The 22,271-nt window shown below is 34.9% G+C and overlaps 1 protein-coding gene across 1 annotated transcript; it reads left to right on the top strand.

Annotated features, from left to right (window-relative positions):
• Positions 1-8,488: 8,488 nt before the first annotated feature.
• LOC115975295 (transcription repressor MYB6-like) lies at positions 8,489-10,591 on the top strand. Its single transcript, XM_031096023.1, has 3 exons — positions 8,489-8,918; positions 9,134-9,406; positions 10,161-10,591. Exons 1-3 carry the CDS (start codon positions 8,786-8,788, stop codon positions 10,589-10,591), a joined length of 837 nt encoding a protein of 278 aa, XP_030951883.1. The 5' UTR covers positions 8,489-8,785.
• Positions 10,592-22,271: the final 11,680 nt, after the last annotated feature.

Below are 22,271 nucleotides of genomic sequence, written 5' to 3'. Positions count from 1 at the left end.
GTGCAACTTGTGAACTCTTTGATAGCCCTTAAACTGATCTATTTATATGTTTAGGGTTAGGAGAAAAGAAAACCCAAAGACACATTCATGGATCCCAAGAAAATCATATTGGAATTCTGAAAATCTTAAATCTCGACAGATAGCAGGTGTCGAGCAGCTGTCGAGCACACTGAATGTAGAACAGCTTCCTTAAGCTCGATAGATGCGGTTGTTGAGACAGTTGTCGAGCTTTAATGATTTTGCACTCTGAACTTGTTTTCTTGAACAAACTTGAAGGTTTCAATACTTGATCTTGAAACAAGGTTTCTTGAAGTATTTAAAGATATCCTAAATCTACCCAAATACAAATAAAGTGTGTTTTGTCAAATGATAAACCAATTACATAAAATCATGAAATATGTTCTTAACATGTGAAACACATATGTCCTAACAATCTCCCCCTTTGGCAATCCATGATAAAACCACAACAAACAAATGAACATATGAGAGTAGTCATAAATCACTCAACTTATATTCACTTGTTGAATACGATAAAATCTATCATAATACAAACTCTTGAAAAACTTTGCAAGAAGAAAGTTTATGGCAAGTAGACTTTGACAACCTGTATTTCTGAAATACTTTAAACAAAACTCATCAAGGCATCTTTGTGTAAAATAGAAATAATAGATTGCATACAAATATAAAAAACATGTGTAAAAAGGCAGAAAAGAAACAACACATGAAGGGATAGGTGAAAGAAAAACATACATCAATATAAAGAGAGAGATAAGTACAATGTATGTCTATAAATGGTCATAAGACCTTATGTACAAGAGTAATGTATCTAAAAAGAAAGAAAAGAAAAGATACATAATATCCTCACTACATCCCTCAAAATGTATCAACACTCCCCCTAATAAAATGGTCCTATACTAACTCTCCCTTTAAGATAGACTACTCTCATACCAAAACTAGTCTCCATTTTTGTCATGAATAACAAAGGGTAAGAGTGTCAATTAGACATCTCATTGGTAGAGCTAGCATCTCCATCAGCAACATCCAAAGCATCATTGTCATCACCATCATCATCATCCTCATCCTCAGAATCAGAAGCCACGGGAGAAGGTGGTGAAGGAGTAGCCTCAAGAGCAAAACCACCCATGGACGCCTGTCGTCGTGCAATACGACCGACAGGAACGTTCACCTGATACAACTCCGTAGAGAGTGTATCTAGGCGAGCATCCATGCGCTGCAGCTGCACCATGATGTCTCCTAAAGACACATCACCCGAAGAAGAAGGAGGAGCTGATGTGGATGGAGCAGAACAAGATGGAGTTGAATGGGAGGAAAGAGCTGTTGAATCTGACTGCCATGACCGAAGCTGGGCCTCGCTACGTTTAATGGTAGCGTAATCTATGGCACACATGACTGTAAAATGGTTGGAAGAGGGAAAAGGAACGAAAAAATGGCGTAAGATCCTCGTGATAGCGGAAGGAAAGATGAGCTTATCACGGGACGCCGAATCTAGATGAACATCTATAATAGACAAAATGAAATGAGAATGAAAGTCTATGGTAAGATGCTCAAGAAGCGATAACAAAAATCGAGCACGAGACTCTGTGATGGAGTTATAGTGAGAGAGGGGATGCAAAACAAAAGTCATCACTATGTTCATGAATCTAGGACCTTTAGCAAAAGGTCGACATGGTGTAAACAGACGCTCACACCAAGCAGTAAGGCGCTCACAGAAAGCAGACATAAGCTCATCCCTAGACACAGTCCTCAGACGCTCACAACTAGGATAGTCAGGAAACTCTATCCTAGGGACCCGAAGCACATCCGCAACAAGTTGCGGTGTGATAGGAATGTGCGTACCTCGAACGCGAGTGAAGAAAAGAGGTACTGATCAATCAATCCTGTGCATGTTAGAGTAGAACTCCTGGATAAGCACGAGAGGACAGGTGACTGGGACGTCACACAGTGACTCCCATCCCCTACTGTGAATGACAGAGGGAAGGTCGGTGTCGGCAAAGTCCGTCAAAATGACTTGGCATTCCAAATGAATGCCTCGTCTAGAAAAGTTCTCCGAAAATGCCTTAAAGGCATCATCATCACGGAACCGGATATGAGATAGAGTAGGATCAGACGATGAAGAAGCACCGGAATGAAGAGGATTCCGGGCTGGAGTGGATTTACGCTTAGGTGCCATAGACACGACTAACGTAAACTAACAGAGAGTTAGAGAAAGAATGACAATCAGAAAAGTCCCAAGCAGTTTCAAATATATCAAGTATATTGAAAAGAAGTACGTATGCATGGGAAATGCATGAACATGTGACATGCAAAAGAAAATGCATCATGGGCTCAGCCCAATCCAAACCTATCAGCACACAAACATATAGCACACATCTAAATGCATGACAATATCATTATAATACTAATGTGATGCAATGTATGAGGTTTTAAACTCATTTAAGTGAAAACCTATCCCAAAATTTCAATGAAAGCTCATCAATTTTGAAAAACCCCAAAATTTTCAAAAACCCCAAAACCTAGGTTTCAAAACATGAAATGCATGAATGAGAAAAGATTAGAAGCTTACCAAGTAAAGAGAAACTTGAAAAAGCTTGAAGAATCCTTGAGGAACAAGTTTGGAGTGAGATGAGAGTGTTTTGGGGGAGAAAACAGAATAGTATCGAGAGAGAGATCGAAGAAAATGATTTTCGGATCGCGCAGCGGCCTTATATAGAGTAGCCAGTAAATCTCGATAGATGTAGGTATCGAGAGGTATCGAAGGATCTGTTGAGGAGGTGTCGAGAAAATGCTCGTTGACAGCTAAGGTGTCGAGAAGGTATCGAGGAACAACACATCAGAATCAAGAACAGAAGCTCGATCGATCCACCAGGTGTCGAGAAGCTATCGAGGATACAGACCCAATCTCGATCGATCCACCAGGTATCGAGGTGCAGGCGAGATTGCAATAAGAAAAAGCTTAGGAAGCTCGACAGATAGCTAGCTATCGAGGAGGTGTTGAGCCAGTTTTTAAAAGCAGTTTTTCGAGATGTGAAAAACACAAACATGAATGCAATCCAACATGCAACTCAACCAACGATCCAATCAACATATTAAGCTTTCAAAATCATCTCTCAAATAAAATTTAAGCACATGGATTTTCAAAAACACATACACACACTAAACAAGTCTAACCAATTTTATACTTAAAAAACAAGTCAAGACAATTTAGTGAGCATACATTAATACATATAAAACCTCGTGATGGCCAAATCACATTGTACCTGCACATGTATCAAGAATAGCAAAGAATATTGCGTGTTGTGTGTGAAAAATATTACAAGATTGCATAAGTGTATGCATGTTATGACGATTTGAGATATGAAAAAATCTCTTTAACTCACACACAATCATAACTGCTTGATGGAGACTATCACCTTTGAGGTGCATCCTATAACTCCCACATCTCCTGGAATACACGCTTGCAATCATATTTAAAGCATTTTTGATCTTTTTGCTTTTGATTTTTCTTTGCATATTTTTCTTTTAAGCATATCATGCATGGGTATATTAGAGAGAGAAAAGAAATACCCAATGATATTTGACATTCTAATTTTGCTATGCCTAAGCACACAAATGTCATTGACACTGCACTTTTGCTATGCCCAAGCATATAGGTGTCATATTATGATTGGCGGGTAACAGTGGTGAGATGGTTATTTATGCCTTTCTCTCAGGATTTTTTAGTCCTTCCCGTCAAAAAGAGTGATATGAGTGTTAAGTTTAAGAGACAACTTAATCATACTCATCACAAACATGAGCCACAAAGCTCACTTGCTTAGTTGTGCATAGAGATGCTCATCTAAGCTACAAATGATACAAAGTTTAGAAGACTTTATTTCAATGGTCATCCAAGGTACACAAGTACCAAAGTACACAAAACACACATTGTTTTTGTATTTTTCTAATTTTTTCAATTTTTATTTTTATTTTTATATGAAAAACAAAACAAGCAAAAACTGAAAAATAACCAAACAAAAACATGTTAAACAACCAAAGCATAAAAACTAGACTGACTTAAAACATGAAATCAAAACACCTAAGTAATGCACACACAAAAACAAGAAGAAAGAGAGAAAAGTGACAGAATCACTTGAAGCCATTTTCCTTCCACACCTTGGAAGAACCTTTCCGTCTAGCGAACCTTTCCGTCTAGCAAACCCTTGAACCGGCGGTGAAGGGGAAGAATTAAAACCGTTCAAGTTTGAAAGGAACATGAGGGCTTTAAGAAGATCTCCAAGGGGAGCAAGAGAGGATTGAAGCTAATTCTGGTTCCCAGATGCTATCATGCCGTTGCTCTGTTGAGTGGCAAGCCACTTGTAGCAATTTGGTTGAGTATGACCGGCAACTTCACAATGATGACAGAGATGCTACTTCTTTTGTTTAGGCTTTGGAGAGTTAGCCTTCTTAGCCTTAGGGTTTTTAACATCTTTCTTCTCAAGCTTAGGGGGTGCTCCTAAGATAGATTTACCCTTATCTATGTTCTCACTAACTAATTCAGTTTTAATCTCATTGTTCTCAGTTTTAACATTATTAGCAGGAGGAACAAAAACAGTAATACTAGAAGAAGAAGTATTAGAGGAAGAAAGACCATACCCTAAGCCTGTTCGATCTGAAGCAGATTTCTAAATGCTTAGCATCTCATCTAGCTTAGCGCTTGAAGTCCTTTCCAGTTAAGCTCTAACTTGACATAGCTCTGCTTCAAGCTTCTTGGTCTTCTCAGCCATGAAATTGTTCTCAAACCTCAGCGTCCCAATAGTCTGATTAGCCTCATCAAACTTTGTGGAAAGCTCCTCATGGTCAAGTTCCACATCACTGAGCTTCTTGGTGGTTAGCCTATACAGTTTCTCATGCTTCTCAGAAAACTTGTACAGTTTCTCATAGGCTGTATGGATGTCATCTTGATCATCCATCTTCTCAAATTTGGATTCCACCAATTCCTCTTCTTCAACCACATCTTCAACAATCCTATCAGTATGATTGACAGTGGCCATGAAGGCATTTAAGATTCCGTCATTCTCATTGTCGGAATCATCCTCAGGCTCAGTGTCGCTCAAGGTAACAGCAAGTGCCTTGCTCTTCCCAATGCTCTTAAGGTATGTAGACACTCATGCTTCATGTGACCGAACCTTTGACACCCAAAGCACTTAGGTCCTGAGGGAACAATGTACTGACCACTTTCCTTAGCATCCTTCTTCCCTTTGTCTTGGCCTTTAAACTGAGAAGAACTAGATTGCCTGCCTTCCTTGTCAAAACCCTTTCCATTGGCGTTCTTCATAAACTTCTTGAATTGTCTGGTAATGTAGGACTTTATCTTGGAATCTTCATCATCAGAAGATTCATATGTTTCACTACTCTTGGCCTTTAGTGCCATACTCTTACTTTTACCCGACTTGCCTATCCTTGTCAACCCTAGCTCGTAGGTCTGCAAGTTTCCAACCAGCTCAGTCAGAGGAATCTTGTCAATAGCCTTTGATTCCTCTATTGCCGTAATCTTGGCATGAAATCTCTCGGGCAAAGATCTGAGCACTTTCCTCACAATCTTGGGTTTATGAATGGTTTCCCTAAGATTGAATGCTGAGTTCACTATGTCCTTTAGCTTGGCATAGAACTCATCGAAAGACTCATCCTCCTCCATCTTTATCTCTTCAAAGCTTGTAGTGAGCCTTTGAAGCTTTGAGTCCTTGACAGCCTTAGTACCCTCATAGGTTGTCTGGAGAATGGTCCAAGCCTCCTTGGCAGTTTCAGTTGAGGATATCTTCTTGAACTCCTCATTAGTGGCTGCACTGAACAATGCATTCAATACTCTGCTGTTGAAGTTTGCTGCCTTAATCTTAGCATCATCCCAATCGGCTGGCGCTTTTGTAGGCTTAGTCCAGCCTATCTCCACAGCTTGCCACACTTTCTCATCTAAAGACTGTAAGAAAGTTCTTATGTGTACTTTCCAGTATGCATAGTTAGTGTCATCAAATAAAAGAGGTATGATTAATGATTGTCCTCTATCCATGACAAACAGGGGTCAATGGATCAATACAGTAAAGATTAAACCCTAATCAGAGTGTGCCTACTCTGATACCACTTGATAGGCCATAAACTGAATGACCCCTTGTGATAGAAATTAATTAATTAATTAGCCAAGTTATTAATTAATCAACTTATCATGCAAACGTGTGGTAGCACAAACAAATCACCAATAAACTAAATATGCAGCAGAAAATAAATAACACGGTAATTTGTTTACGAATGGGGAAAACCTAACGGCAAAAACCCCACCGGGTGATTTTCAGGTCACCACTCCTGAAACTCCACTATTATCACAACAAGCGGTTACAAGAAAGGAATCCAAGTACCTTACCAACCTACAGTTGAACCCTTATCCCAATACCCAATTCGACTTATTCTGTAGTGACAGTTCCCCTTTCGATGCACGACTCCCAAGTACGTGACTAACCAATTGTGCGGATCCCAGTACGTAACTTCAATCACCAACTAAGAAGGTTGTTGGTTGCAAAGTTCTTCAGTTCATCCACACGATGAAGATCAAGAAGATGCTTGGTCACAAAACCCTACGGTGCACATACACAACAACTTCTTCAAGAGAGAGAGATGAACTAGGGTAAGAACTTCGTCTCCGGTCACAATTTGCTTAAACAGAGTTTGCTCAAAACTTGTGAACTTGTGAACTCTTTGACGGCCCTTAAACTGATCCTTTTATATGTCTAAGGTTAGGAGAAAAGAAAGCTCAAAGACACATTCATGGATCCTAAGAAAATCAGATTGGAATTCTGAAAATCTTAAATATCGACAGATAGCAGGTGTCGAGCACACCGAATGTAGAACAGCTTCCTTAAGCTCGATAGATACAACTGTCGAGACAACTGTTAAGTTTTAATGATTTTGCACTCTGAACTTGTTTTCTTGAACAGACTTGAAGGCTTTAATACTTGATTTTGAAACAAAGTTTCTTGAAGTATTTAAAGACATCCTAAATCTATCCAAATACAAGTAAAGTGCGTTTTGTCAAAGGATAAGCCAATTACATAAAATCATGACATATGTTCTTAACATGTGAAACACATATGTCCTAACAGTGTGGATGAACTGAAGAACTTTGCAACCAACAACCTTCTTAGTTGGTGATTGAAGTTGCGTATTGGGATCCGCGCAATTAGTTAGTCACGTACTTAGGAGTTGTGCATTAGAAAAGGGAACTGTCACTACAGAACAAGTCCAATTTGGTATTGGGGTAAGGGTTCAACTGTACGTTGGTAAGGTACTTGGTATTTCTTTACTTGTAACTGTTTGTTGTAATAATAGTAGAGTTTCGGGAGTGGTGATCTGAAAATCACCCGGTGGGGTTTTGTCGTTAGGTTTTCCCCATTCGTAAACAAATCACCGTGTTATTTATTTTCCGCTGCATAATTAGTTTATTGGTGATTTATTTGTGCTACCACTCATTTGCATAATAAATTGATTAATTAATAACTTAGCTAATTAATTAATTAATTTCTATCACAATGGGTCATTCAGTTTGTGGTCTATCACACTTGTTTTATGCACTAATTAGTAATTACAGGTCAATGGTTACGAAAAAAATTGTATCCCAAAAATGATTATTCTTGAAAACAACAACCTACCAAACGTAACAATTTTCTATAATTTCTAAAATAATTTAATGATTATTTCCAAAATCACTACCACATTTTAAGACAAAATTTGCTCAATAGCATTTTTCAGAAAAATATTAGATAAACAGCACGCGTTTGAAGTTATTTAGTAAGTTGGACTGTTTTTTGAAAATCGAGTTTGTGAAACTTGAGTTCCAACCCAAAATCGAGTTTCTCAAACTCGATTTACGCCTGATCTTAAAAAAAAAAAAATGGTGGAACTCGAGTTTAGTAAACTCGAGTTCCATTTAAAAACAAAAAAACAAAACTCGTGTTTCCTACACTCGAGTTCCATTTGGGTTTTTTTTTTAAAAGCATGGAACTCGAGTTTACTAAACTCAAGTTCCACCCTTTTTTTTTTTCTTTTTTTTTTAAATCAAAGTCAGGCATAAATCGAGTTTGAGAAACTCGATTTTGGGTTGGAACTCAAGTTTCACAAACTATTTTCAAAAAACAGTCCAACTTACTAAATAAGTTCAAATGCGTGCTAGCCACCGAATTTTTTCCAAAAAATATACTGTTGATCAAATTTTGCCCACATTTTAATCATAAGCACAAACATATGCCGTAGAAACAAAGGCAAGGGATGTGGTCAATGGTCAATGCTTGGAGGAAGGGCAGATCAGAGGGAAGAATGGCAGTTGAGTTTTCTTCTTACTTGTCATCAATTTTGCCAAACATATATAACCTACCCATTTAGTTTTAGACATCGTAGTGCCGGTAGTGAACTGAAATACCCCACACTAACACTATATCATTTGTGTTAGACACTTCATTTGTTTTTGTTACTTTATTTACATGATACTAATTAAGTAATCTAATAGTTATGTGTTTTTAAGATGCTCTACGAGTTTACTCTAGAGTGTTCATCATTATGTGTTTTTAAGATGCTCTTCGAGTTTACTCCAGAGTGTTCATCACGGTTCAAGCTCAAACCAACTATAAAAGAGTAGAAAAGCTGGTTCTCATCTTTGTGTTCTTTTTCCTCTCTCTCGCTCTCTCTCTCTCTCTCTCATTCATTTACATGCACATGATTCTATGATATCCTAGGAGAGAAGAGAGAAATGGGAAGAGCCCCATGTTGTTCAAAAATTGGTATGAATAGGGGTCCGTGGACTCCCAAAGAAGACACATTGCTCATGAACTATATTAAGGCTCATGGTGAGGGCCATTGGAGATCTTTGCCTAAAAATGCAGGTACTTCGTTTACTACTGCAATAACGTATGACTAATTGCATTTTGTTTCTTAATATATAGAGATGAATTTTTTGTTAGTATTAGAAAGATAAATATAACATGTTAAAAAAAATCTCAACATAACTTTGATAATATGATTCAAGTCTATGAGATATTAAGCAAAACAAGTTGAATTTTTGTTTTTACTCTAGATTTGGTGTTTTTTGTGCTTGAAGGGTTATTTAGATGCGGTAAGAGCTGCAGGCTAAGATGGCTGAACTATCTTCGACCTGATATAAAGCGAGGAAACATTGCTCCTGATGAAGAAGACCTAATTATCAGGCTTCACTCACTTCTTGGCAACCGTTGGTCTCTTATTGCTGCAAGGTTGCCTGGCCGAACTGACAATGAGATAAAAAATTATTGGAATTCTCATCTAAGCAAAAAGGTCAAGAACTCAGCAAAGAATGTCCAAAACGACCACAAAGGAGCATCAAATCAGTGGCGGAGCTAGGATTCTAGTTTAGGGGGGCAAGATGAAATAAAGAGTTGAAGGCAAATAAATTTCAATTTTTTTAATTAGTATAATTAAAAAAATACTTAACTAATTTATCAAAAAATTTGATTAGCATATAAAATATAATGTAAGTGATAAGTTGTTTCTTTTTTTTTTCCCCTCGTGCATAGCATTAGATTTATTTATTTATTTTTAATTTTTTTTTTAAATTGATTGTATGGCATTTTTTTTTAAATCATAAAAGTATTGATGTTTATTAATTCTATGCTATATTGTGTTTATCGTAAAAGCATTATAGAAGAATTAAAGAAAGCAACATAAAAAATTTGGCATATTGGTTGGAGATGTTGTGATAATATACCATTTTTTTAGTTCCAAGATTACATAGAGTACATATAAGAATTTTTCTCTTCATTACATTAGCCGAGTTTGAAATATTTTCAAAATAAAATTTCAGGTCAAAGCTATTATTACTAAAAATGATATTTGTAGGGGAATATAATGAGCTTCTTGGTAATCATCAGCCAAGAAAAGTACATTACAAGTGGAGCCAAAAGTCACAACCCAGTAGCACAATATTACATGCAGAGTTGCAGAATATAAACTTATAGCAAACAGAAACATACACAAAGAAAATATAGGAAGATATGTATATTAAGGGGGTATGAGTTTGGGTGAGGTCAGGGGGGGCAATTGCCCCCTCTCGACCCCCCCTAGCTCCGCCCCTGCATCAAATTGTGTTCAAGTTCCAAACAGGCGAAAGAAGAAGAATGATAATCAAGATAGTTCTAATGGAGAAATGATAATAAAGACAAAAGTTCATCAACCAAAGGCTGTGAGGGTTTCACCTTTTTCAATTACAAGGAATAATAGTATTGAAAGCATGGTAAGTGGTTCATCTAGTAATGGAGATGGAAACAATAATAATAATAATGGACTCGATCATGCAGAGGCTCTGAATTGTCCTTGGTTTTGGTCTGATCACAAAGATGCTGATATTAATGGTGGAGAGGCTCTGGTTTGTGATAGTGATGATGATGCATGTTACTTTTCATGCCAAAACTACTCTGAGACCACAGAAAATATGCTTGACAAGATTTATGAGGAATATCAGCAGCTTCTACAGGATGAAAATGAACTCCCTTTGGACTCATTTGTAAAATCCTTGTTGATTTGATTGTGTACGAATTAATAATAAAAAAGTTCCATTGTATGAATGGAAGTAGCTATCTAGTTAGGTTTATTATGGATTTGGCTGTACTAAAAATAAGAGCAACGTCATGTGTTTATTAAGTTATATATTAGCTCATTGATCATGCGGATTATGGTATGTTTAGTGTTTGCATTTTTGTATCATTCACGTGCTTACCTTCCTCTTTTACTCGCCACCCTCTCGATCTACATGCACATAAATACACGTGCCGACTACCCAGCTATTTCTCCCAAATACTAGTATTTTAGTTTGATTAATATTACAGACAATCATTTAAAAAAGAATTAACATCAATTGAGTTGATTATTAGTGGTTTTTATTGGTTCTCGCCTGTGTCATTATTAATATCATTTTTTTTTAACCTATTAATAATAACTTGTCACTTCAATTGTTGTAAAAAAAATTTGTGCTATAGACTTATTGTTATTTTAGTTTTGCAGTGAAAGTTGAGTGTACACTTGAAGGCAAAGGGAATTACTATAAATGGCAACTTCGTGCACAGTAATACACTTAGTACTATTTATGCAGTGGTTTGTACTTTGTACAAGTGGAACCACTATTTATGCAATTATGTACTTCGCTTATCACAAAATTAATCATAATTAGCTTTGGAATCGGCTTGGGACTTGTTGAGATGTGGACATATGACATTTATCACAATGGATCAAGTGCATAGGAGTAGTAGATATATATAACCCTTGCCCAATTAGATTAACAACCGTGCAATGAGCTGTAATTCCAATGAATGATAAGATTCTGCCTTTATGGTAAGGCAGTGACAAATGACATTTTTTATAGTACAATTTTTAAAACTATTTTTAAAAAAATTTACAACTTTTTAAAAAAGCCCATTATTAAAAAAAAAATTTAATTATTTTTTATTTATTTAAGTTATCTAAACAGATGAATGAACTAATATGCAGGTGAAATTGAAATACACCAACAAAATTAGCATCATCAAACATAGTTTTGATAAAAGTAAAGGTAGAAATTGCAAACTATATATCTACCCTAAACTATCAATCGAGTTGCAATATCTCCCTAAAATTTAAAATAAAGCAAATTAATACCTTAATTTTGTTTGAAAATTCCATATAGCTAGCCTTCTATGGTGCTAACTCTCCTAACATGAATGTTCTATATGTGCAAGTGCAAGTATGCTCGTTGATTTACTCCTAATTTGATAGCAATTGGAATGAAAATTGGTAATTACTAACTATGCATTTTGAGTGACTACTAAAGTATGGATTATTGAGCATTTTTTTTTTTAGAAAAATAATTACAGTATGCTGTTAATCTCGTAATTTGAACCATTTTCTGCTCTCCTAAATCTCCAAGTACTTTGTGTATAGGGAGGTGCCAATTTAGCTATAAAGTCTTTGACATGGATTATTAAGTTTAAACAAGCACTGCTGACCGACACTTAATAATAAGAGTAGCAACAATTTCTTCTTTATAGTCACAATAATTATAAAGTCAAGAACACGAGCTGGGACCATGGTCCATGGGCAATCAAAGCATGAACGAAAGCAAGGGCGGAGCTACATGTTAAGGTGGGGGGGCCATGGTCCCCCCAAAATTTTTGAATTTTTTTTTTACTATATAGAAATATTTAATATTTTAATAATTAGCCCTCAAAAATGGGACTTGGCCTCCCCAACTATTTGAGTTGGTCCAATAATGTTCTTAAAAAAAATTGTCCAATTTGTCTAGTAGTTATAGAGAACGTATTGTTTCTCAAATTCATTTTTTATGGTAAAATGTGTTCTCGTATTTTTTAAAGTTTTGAGTCATTTATGTCTTTGAACACTTCATTAATTTAATTGAAATTTTTTTATTCACAAAAGTAGACAGTTTTGGTAACTTATATTAAAAATGAAAATTGAAAGGATTTCACTATAGAAGATGGTGAAAGATTAATTTAATTCTATAAAATATTTAATTTTAAGGATTCATTATGAAAGATACTAATTTTGTGTGTGTGTATAGATACATGTGTTTGTGTATGTATATAAAAGTTTGTATAGACTAATAAATTAGCAACACAAATCGGCCTCCCCCAAACAAAAATTTCTGACTCCGCCCCTGAACGAAAAGGACTTTTTTTTGTCTCGTCTATGGTGTTAGTGTGTGTGTGTGTGCAAGTTATAGTAGCTAGGATGATTTAAAAGTAATTTGTGTGCGAGTCTTATAGACTACAGTTGAATTTTGAGCTCGTGCTTGATGTGAGCTTAATCAAACAAATCATCTTGGTTTGTCAAAGAACTATTCGAATTTGAGCATGTTCCTGTGTCTATTTGAATTATCAACCTTCTTAAACATCTAATCTAACGCGCTGCATGCCAACGCGCTTACTTAAAACCAGTGCAATTTTTCAAAGGCAGCTTATTTTTTAACATTACTTAATCTCACTTGTCAAACTTCAATATTTTTGTCAAAAGCGATGTTTTGTAAAATGCTTAGTCGAGAAATGTTCAGAGATTTTCTTTTTTAGTTTTAAAATATAAATATATATAGAAATACACTATCTTCTCAATATATATATAGTACACTAATCCTATTAATATAGAAAAAATTTAGGTTAATTTATGTTTATGAGATTTGTGAGAATATTTAGTATGATTATAATTTGTTGATGTTGCGTGTGAATGTAGGCATAGAGTTTGTTTAGCTACATTAATGTTTTGCATAATTTTCAGAACCAATTGGTATTCATAGCCTCCTCTTAATCACAAAATTAAAGTAATGTAGCCGGTGAGGGTGTGGGCCGATTGGTCAGGGTAGGCTGTAGCAGACAAACCTCACTCCGGTTGGAGTGCCTTGGTTCAAATCCCATACAACATACCCTCACTTACTTGGTACTTGTGATTTAAGGGTGATTACATGTATCTAGGGTTCACTATCCGGGGTAAGTTCGAGGTTCTTCATTATAAGAATAAATAAAAGTATAGTCCATGTAGACACAAAATTTTTCACAACTATTTAGTTTGCAAGTTATTATTGATTTTTAAATGGACCCACTACTAACGCCACTTTATTATCCTCTATTAAGTATTAACAAGTGATTGGCTAAGTGGTTCCTAGTATCTATGATATCCTGGATTCAAAAACTTTTGTCAACATCTTCGGGCCACCCTAAGGGATTCCTCCTTATAATAACCTGATGTATGTGAGATGGGGAAACTACATACACTTTGAGGGAATATTAATAATCAGATATTCAAAGAGATCTAAATACCTTCATTTGGAAGAAAAAAAATGCCATTCACAAATATGAAATTTAATGTGAAATATGTTGTGACTTTTAAACTTATTGATTTTGAAAAGCATGGAATCCCAGTGGGCCTCGGAAATTCACAGATAGTAACCCCTCATTTCAATTTAGATACCCTCGTTTGTGCAGAAAAAAAAAAAAAAAAAAAAAATCATATTCACAAGTATGAAATTTAATGTGAAATATGTTGTGACTTTAAACTTATTGATTTTAAAAAGTACAGAATCCTAGTAGGCCTTGGAAATTCACATGGTGACCCCTCGATTTGGGATTTGATATTTTCCTTCACCCATTTTTCCCCGAACTGTGACACTAATTTTTGCTGATGTTAAGCACTTGCAATGTCCAAAAAACAACGGACCAGTGGAACATAACACCATCAAAAGCTACGGTCTTTTACATAACACTATGTCTACATTCATTTATTGGGGTTGCCACTTACTACTCCTATAGTTTGCGATCTTGAAGAAGACTTCTAATAATTTCAGCTTCGCCTATATTTGAATTTACAATATATACGTTGTTGGCCTTTTTTTTTTTTTTTTTTTGGGTGGGGGGCTAAAGTAGAAGGAGAAGATATATATATATAGGACAAAGTTAGGATTTTGAGTTGGAGGAGCCAAAATATGAGAAGAAAAAAAATCGTGAAAATCCAAATTAGCATTTATTTATTAAAAGAGAACTCGACATTAAAAGAGAAATTGAAAATCATCTTTTAATTTGTTGTGAAGTCTAATTTTAACAACATTCAAATAGATAAATAAAAAGAGACAGTGAAACAGAGAGTTTGATATTACAAAGATTGTTGTTAATGGCTAAGATTAATTATGTATGTCTAAAAATACTCTTTTGTCTCTTTGATATAGTTACGAAGATGCTTAAACAAACACCACAAACAACACTATATTAATTCTTATTAAAAAAAAAAAAACACTATTTTAATTATTCTAACACAACACCCACTCACTGGGCCACTCGGCACTACCAACAAGCACTAATTTGTTTGTTATTTAGGTATTTTTTTTTGTTTAAGGGGGTCAACGATTTATTTAGAGGGGTGAAATTTAATTTTATAGAGCTCAGCTTCTAATTAAAACTCAACCCACATATACCTAGCATTTAAAAATAAAAAATTTTGGGGGGCCAAAGGCCAATGCACAGCTCCGTCCCTGCTTACATGCATGTCTAAGCTCCAATTACACCTTAAAACTCTAATTTATAATGTTGTTGTGCCAAATCAAGTTGGATTGGACAAGAGTATTGTAGTTCAAATCGCACTTCTTGGTGTTTTTAACACAAATATTCAAGGTGCACATGGGCAGAGCTATAGCATGGCTTTGGGGGGGGGGGGGGGGGGGGGGGGGGGGGGATGCCCCCACCCCCCAATTTTAAAAATTTATTTTATATTATGTATAAGTATTAAAACTTTAAATATTTAGCTACAAAAATAGAAGTTGGTCCCCCTCAAATGTTTGAGTTAGTCTAATAATGCTCTTAAAAACCTATAAAATTTGTCAGATGGTCTAGTAGTTATAGAGACAAGATAGTTTTTGTTTTCTCTAATTCATTTTTTGTACATGTTTAATACCAAACTAAACAGCTTTTGTATATTCATTAGAGTTTAAAAGATGATAAGTTCCCCTAAAAATTATCTTGTGAATATACATATTTGAAAATTGTTAATTTTATATACAATATATTTATAAATGATGGCATACTCTAGTATCAAAATATTAATATTTATATTTGTGTATGTTTATATTTGAAGGTGCAATTCTCTTATCGTAACTGTTGAATTTATTAAAAAAACAAAAATCAATTTGGATAGGTTTTGACATCGCAATAACATTATTAATCAGCTGAAAGGCTATGAACGCCATAAGTTCATATTTGGTCTTTCTGTGGAGTCAAGCTAGTCTTCTTAGTTTTGGTTTTATCTTTTATGTTGGTGGTAGCGTTGTGGGTCGTGACTCAAAACTCATGGACTTAGACGAATTTTATGCATGGGAGGAGGACCAACTGACCGGAAATTATAATGGCTTAGGCCCCTTTGTCTGAACATTCGAAATAAATTGATTTTAATCTAAATCATCGTAAATGTTAAGTTAATATTGGAACAACACAATAAGAAAAAAAAAATACTAACTACAAGATACTCCCTCCACTCCAAATTGTTGGTCTTGTATTCCATCTTAGAATGTCCCAAAAACAAAAAACAATCAATAAAAATGGGGCGGCTTTTTGGTTACATTTTAAAACAAGTTCACTTTGTAGAAGATGTTATCATGCCTTGTTGATGATGCAAAAAATTGTCAGTGAGTCGAACGATCCTCACATGCTCTTGACGGAACTTGTGAAACAGAAACACAGAGAAGACCTTACAGAGAGTACCGGTGCTGTATCGACCAAATACCCTCTAAAGGTTAAGTTAGAGAGAGAATTTCTACAACTCTAGAGTGCCGGAGTTGGGGAATCGTGCGTACCTTGATTTATAAGGGTTTTTGGGTTTTTATAGTAGTGTAGAGCTGACCTCTATTTCTTGGCAGAGAAGGTATTTCCTTGTAGAAAAGATTCTCATTAATATTCATATTTTATGGGATCCTTTCCTTATAAGGATTCCTCTGATTATGGTTGGGCATATAATGCAAGATATTTCCATATTAGGATTCTTGAAGACCACTCATGCCACATAGGCGCCATGTGGCTTTAACAAACCATCTCCTTTGGATCTGTCTACTTTAAGGAGTCCATCTATCGCCTTGCCTCTCCATCCAAGTCATAAGCCCGTCTACTAGTTCTTTGGTTGGTAGAGTATCTAGGTCGTCTCTTTTTATGACTCTGTTGCTTATGACCGCCTCTGTTAATTGGATCCGTCTGTTTTAGGATTTATCCCTATCACTTGTTATTCTTTATTCAATTCTTTTTCTTTGTTGTCCAATCCAGTATTCTTCTCATCCCAAATTAAAATTGGCATTGTACACACCATTCTCATCCAAATCAATGAGCCCAGCATCCGAGTACGCCTATAGAGGGTTAGTGGCTTTTAAAGATTTTTTTTTTTTCCCCACGAGGTATCTGAGCCAGCTTATGCGTATCTCGACTAATCCTCGCTTGCGGTGGGAGCTTGACGCTAGCCACAAGGTGTTGCAGTTACTAGGACTCGCACTGGGGAGCAAACCCAGTCGAACCCCAAAGCCTTACCTAGTGGTGGACAAGCCATTGGGCCACACTTGGTGGTTAGTGATTTTTAAAGTTGATGTGATAATTAAAATCTATATATATAAAAAAGTTGAAGCGTAACATTTGTTGCTGCTACATTTCAGTTAAGCCATATCAGTGTCCACATCATTATCCTTTTTCTTTCCAATTTTTTTATAATATTTTTTTAACATTCACTTATTTTTTTTAAATATTTACACTTTCTCAAACCTTTCTCATTCCCTTACCTTTTCATTTCCCCACCATCCTCTACCTTAATATCACTATTCATCTTTCCCTTCAACTTCCTTTATTTTGTCTCTTCTTATTCACTCCCTCTTATTATAAATTTGTCATTTTCTCTTCCATTCTTTGCATAGTTTTCCCTCACAAAAAGGTTATTTATCTCTCTCTCTCTCTCTCTCTCTCTCTCTCTCTCTCAATTTTTTGGTGGATTTTTATTTTTCTTGCATTTCTATTTTAGGTTGATAAATTTTTGTACTTTTTAGAACTCTAATTTAGGTTGATACGATTTAGTTTTTTGTTTTAAGTTATTATTATTTTCTGTTCTCTTTGATTGTTAAATGTTATCTTATTGCATTATAAAGAATTAAAGACAGTAGATAAGAATATAATATTATTCTATTACATAATATGATTTGGATAATTTAGTGTTTATTGTTATATCTTTTAGTTTTACATTTTTTTTTTCTTTTCATCTTATTTTATTCAATATTGAAATTCAACCACAACCTTCTTATCATTAAATTATTTATATTCTCTCCCTTTTTGTTTTAAAAAATTTTAAAAAATAATATTTTACTTAAATTCAAATAAAAAAATTGTTCTCATCAAATTGTACTTTTTTTTTTTTTTAATATTTATACTTTCTCTAACCCTTTTCCTTTCCTTTACTTTTTTATCTCCCCAAACCTTCTACCTTAATATCACTCTTCCTCTTTCCCTTTATCTTCCTTTATTTTGTTTCTTTTTATTATCATACTCTTAGTATAAATTTGTAATTCATTATTCCATTCTTTGCATAATCTTTCCTCACAAAAAAGGGTTATTTCCCTCTCTTTCTCCCCCAATTTTTTGGTGGATTTTTTTTATAAAAAAAAATTTCTTGCTTCTCTACTTTAGCTTGATAAATTTTTGTGTTTTTTAGAACTCTGTTTTTTTTTTTTTTTTCACTTTGATTATTAAATGTTATCCTATTGCATTATAAATAATTAAAAATAGTATATAAGAATATAATATTATTATATTAAATAGAATGATTTGGATAAGTTAGTGTTTATTGTTATATATTTTATTTTTATTTTTACTTTTTTTTCTTCTCTTATTATTTTATTCAACATTTAAATTCAGCCAAATCCCCCATATATATCATTAAATTATTTATATTTCCTTTCATTTTTTTATTTTTAAAAAATTAAAATATAAGATTTTGGGGTGATACTAGGGAAACACTCATTCTCATACCCAATGCATCAAAGGAAAAATAAAATACAAAACAAATGCCAATGTAGAAACACTAAATTTAAATAAATAAAAAATTAATGAGGATATCTAACCAAATAAAGCATTAGAAAAGAAGAAGCTAATAATGCATATTTAATGTCATAGAATCATCATCAAATTTTGGAAAACAATCGGTTGCCAATGGAGAGAGAGAGAGAGATATGGTAAAGAAAAAAACAACTGATATGCATTGATAATAGTTTAATTTTGCATATTTATATTATTATTAGAAAGCATTATCATACTTATTTTGAGTTAATTAATGCATTTTATATTTGATTTTTGAATAATACTGAATAATCAATTTTGTGCTTAATTGAATCTTATTGCGTGAATTTGTCTTTTGTAGGAAAATGGAATTAAATAAGTTGATTTGTGAAAAGAAAAAAACTAGTGGACTTTACTTTTACAAGAGCCATGATGAAGTTAAAGAAGGCCAATCCAATTAAATTTAAGTCCAATTGGAGCAAGGAATCAAATGAAATTTCCACCAAATCCAAGTCCAATTCAAATTAGGATTCCAGCCTGCACATCTGTTATTATTTTTGGCATAACTTTTGGCTCAGATGTCCAATCGAAATGATTCAAGTTGGGCTGGAAAGTTAACTTAAAGGGATCAACTTTTTAGTTTACCAAAAGTCCTAATTCTGAAGTTAAATGGGCCAAAATCGTCGGTTAAATGAAGCCTAAAAATCTAGGATTTTCTCCAAACGGGAATTCAACTTGTAATCAGATTCCTTGACCAATTTAAATGCTTTTTAGGGCAAAATTCAAGGAGGCTAGTGCTAGGGTTGGAGTGCAGGAAGCAGGCAGCCACATGTGGCTTCCTCTATGGCTTTTCTTTCGCATTGTGACTATTTCTTTCTTTATTTTATTTGTCTAGTTTAATGCTTAGTATTTTATTTTTGTGTTTTCTTTCAATTATTATGAGCAGCTAAATTTATAATTAGGGTTGAGGATGAAACCTTGTTAAGGATTATCAGTAATATTTATGTGATTTTATTTTTCCCACAATAGTTGTTCTTTAATGATTTAAATTATTCTTGCTTCATATCAATTGACTAAGATGGGATTCTAGATATGAGTTCAATCATATTTCTCTCATGATTTAGGATTTATCTTAATTAATTGAATGTTTGGTTTATTATTTCTTGATTATAATTGGACATCTCTTGTGATTTGTTTGTCAACGAATACAATTGATGATTTGATTTTATACTTAAGAAGCGAAGAAGAACATGCTTTTGATTTTTAAAACAAGGATTTTAATGAGATTATTTTCCATAATAGCAAGATTGATTTCTAGATTATCATGCAATAATTAGGAAAAATTAATGATCATAAATATATGCTGATATGACTTACAAGGCAGAGTCCAAAACCTTAATTCCTTTCTTTAGATTTTTTACATCTCTTTACTGCTTTATATTATATCTTTGCTTAGTTTAATTATTTGCTTAGTATATTTAATTTCAAACAACCAATTTTTATTAAACTAGATTAGAATTAATTTGATTAAGATTTGATTAATTTTCCTACGTTTATTCAAGTCCTTGTGGGTTCGACCTCATTTTTGTCAAACTATACTTCAATACGGTTCGTACACTTGCGAGTACTTTAAAATTTCACAACAACAACACAAGGTAATAAAGAGTAGATAAAGGGAAAAAAAACGTTAATTAGTAACCTTTAATTGGAAAACAAAGAGGTTGTGAGGAGAAGTAAAAAATAAAATATAAATGACCATATGGAGAATATTAAAAACTTTACAGTGTAGTAAAATAAACCATTACATTCACTTAAAAAATTTCTCTGGCCTAAGGAGGCACCAAAACCCTAGGTTAGTAGAATACGTGCCTACTCCCTGAGTAAGGCTGTAGTTTTTCTTCTGGTTTCCTAACCGGCTAAAAGTGGGGAATTTCCTAGTGAGTCAAGTATGGACAATCTCTCTGCTTTGTGGGAGACCTTTTCATTGACTGTGTCTAAGGGAAGCAAGTATCAAGTCAATGATGGAGGCCTTGAAGGGAAGTTCCTCCTAGCGGCGCGGTTTTTTATAGGCAAAGCATTAAACATGGAAGCAATTCCTTGAACCTTCAAACTACTTTGGCTTATTAAGAAGGGATTCGAAGTACGTGATATGGGCAACCATCAAGTTTTGTTTCTTTTCTCTGGAGAGTCTGATGCAGACAAAGTTCTAGCGGGAGAGTCGTGGTCATTCGATAAATATTTGTTTGCTTTGAAGAGGATATGGCAACAGACGGAGATGAAGGGATTGGAGTTTGACAGTGCACACTTTTGGATACAAGTCCATGACCTTCCTTTCGGCAGTTTGAATATGAGAGTGGCTCAGGATATTGTCTCAACGGCGGGGGAAGTTATAAACAGGGGGGTGGAGAGTGAGGACTATGAGGGTAATAACTTCATGCGGGTCAAGGTGAAGATTGATGTAACAAAGCCTTTGTGCAGAGGCAGAAAGATAGGGTTGAGCAATGGTGAGGAAAGTTGGGTGAGCTTCGAATATGAGAGTATGCCTAACCTCTATTATTGGTGTGATCGTCTTACTCACTATGATAAGGAATGCTTTATATGGTTGAAAAGGTAGGGTACTTTAAGGAAGAATGATTAGCAATTTGGTTCGTGGTTACGAGCAAATATGCTGAACCTGGCCAAGAAAACAGCTATACATGTTGCGGGGTATAAGGAGGAGGTAAGAGAGATAATGGGGCTGTCCCAAATTAGGAGAGGAGTGATGAAGGGGGTACTAAAGTTTTGAATGAAATGCGGGGCAATGGTGATAGAGAACAAAAATGATTTGTAGACTACGACGGGTGGATTGCGGACTCTGATGATCAGCATGTTAAGGTTGCACAAGCAGCAACGAAGGTTGTTGTGACCCCTGAGGAGAGCAGTTCAACTATCAGCATGGAACCTGCACAGACAAGAGGCCTCGCGAGCCAAAATTTTCAAGCTCAGTTGGACAATATTGATGCAAAGTTAGGTCGTTTTGATGTTTTAAAGGAAAATGGGAAAGGTGATCGGGATGGTGGAGTCAACTAGGTATTTGAAGAATTCTTCCCACCAACCCGAACCTAGTAGAGAATCTTCACCAAAAATAGTAGCTACTCAAGATGCTAGGAATCGAGTCTTGCCTTTAGCAGTGATGGAACCAAGTCCTTTGAAGCATCCAAGAGAGGATTTGAGTGAGGAATTGAAACTTGTGCAAGATAGTAGGAAGAAACAAACACTTGTGGTAAAGAATTTAAAGGTGGAGGCTGATGCTCAGCCAGATCGATAGCCATGAAAATCTTAGCTTGGAACTATAGGGGGCTTGAGAAATGGTGTGCAGTTTAAGAGCTTGTCGATATTGTACAAACACAAGATCCTATGATTATGTTTTTTTTAGAAACATGGTCATCTAAGGAACATATGAAATGGATTCGAGATAGGATTTTGTTTGATGGATGTTTTATTGTACCTAATGATGATAGGGGTGGTAGATTAGCTCTTTTGTGGAAAAAAAGGTGTGGAGGTGTGGGTGGATAGTTTTTTGAAATACCACATTGATTCTATTGTGCATGGTGGTTCGGAAAATGCTTGGAGATTGACTGGGTTCTATGGGGAGCCTGATATAAGTCGCAGAAGTGAGGG

This window comes from Quercus lobata, chromosome 2 (assembly GCF_001633185.2).
Source record: "Quercus lobata isolate SW786 chromosome 2, ValleyOak3.0 Primary Assembly, whole genome shotgun sequence".
NCBI lineage: Eukaryota > Viridiplantae > Streptophyta > Magnoliopsida > Fagales > Fagaceae > Quercus > Quercus lobata.
This window is presented reverse-complemented; position numbering and strand designations above follow the sequence as displayed.

Coding starts and splice junctions, on each gene's coding strand:
- LOC115975295 (XM_031096023.1), top strand. CDS start 8,786: ATGGGAAGAGCCCCATGTTGTTCAAAAATTGGTATGAATAGGGGTCCG. Junction 8,919..9,133: donor ATCTTTGCCTAAAAATGCAG/GTACTTCGTTTA, acceptor TTGTGCTTGAAG/GGTTATTTAGATGCGGTAAG. Junction 9,407..10,160: donor AGCATCAAATCAGTGGCGGA/GCTAGGATTCTA, acceptor ATTGTGTTCAAG/TTCCAAACAGGCGAAAGAAG.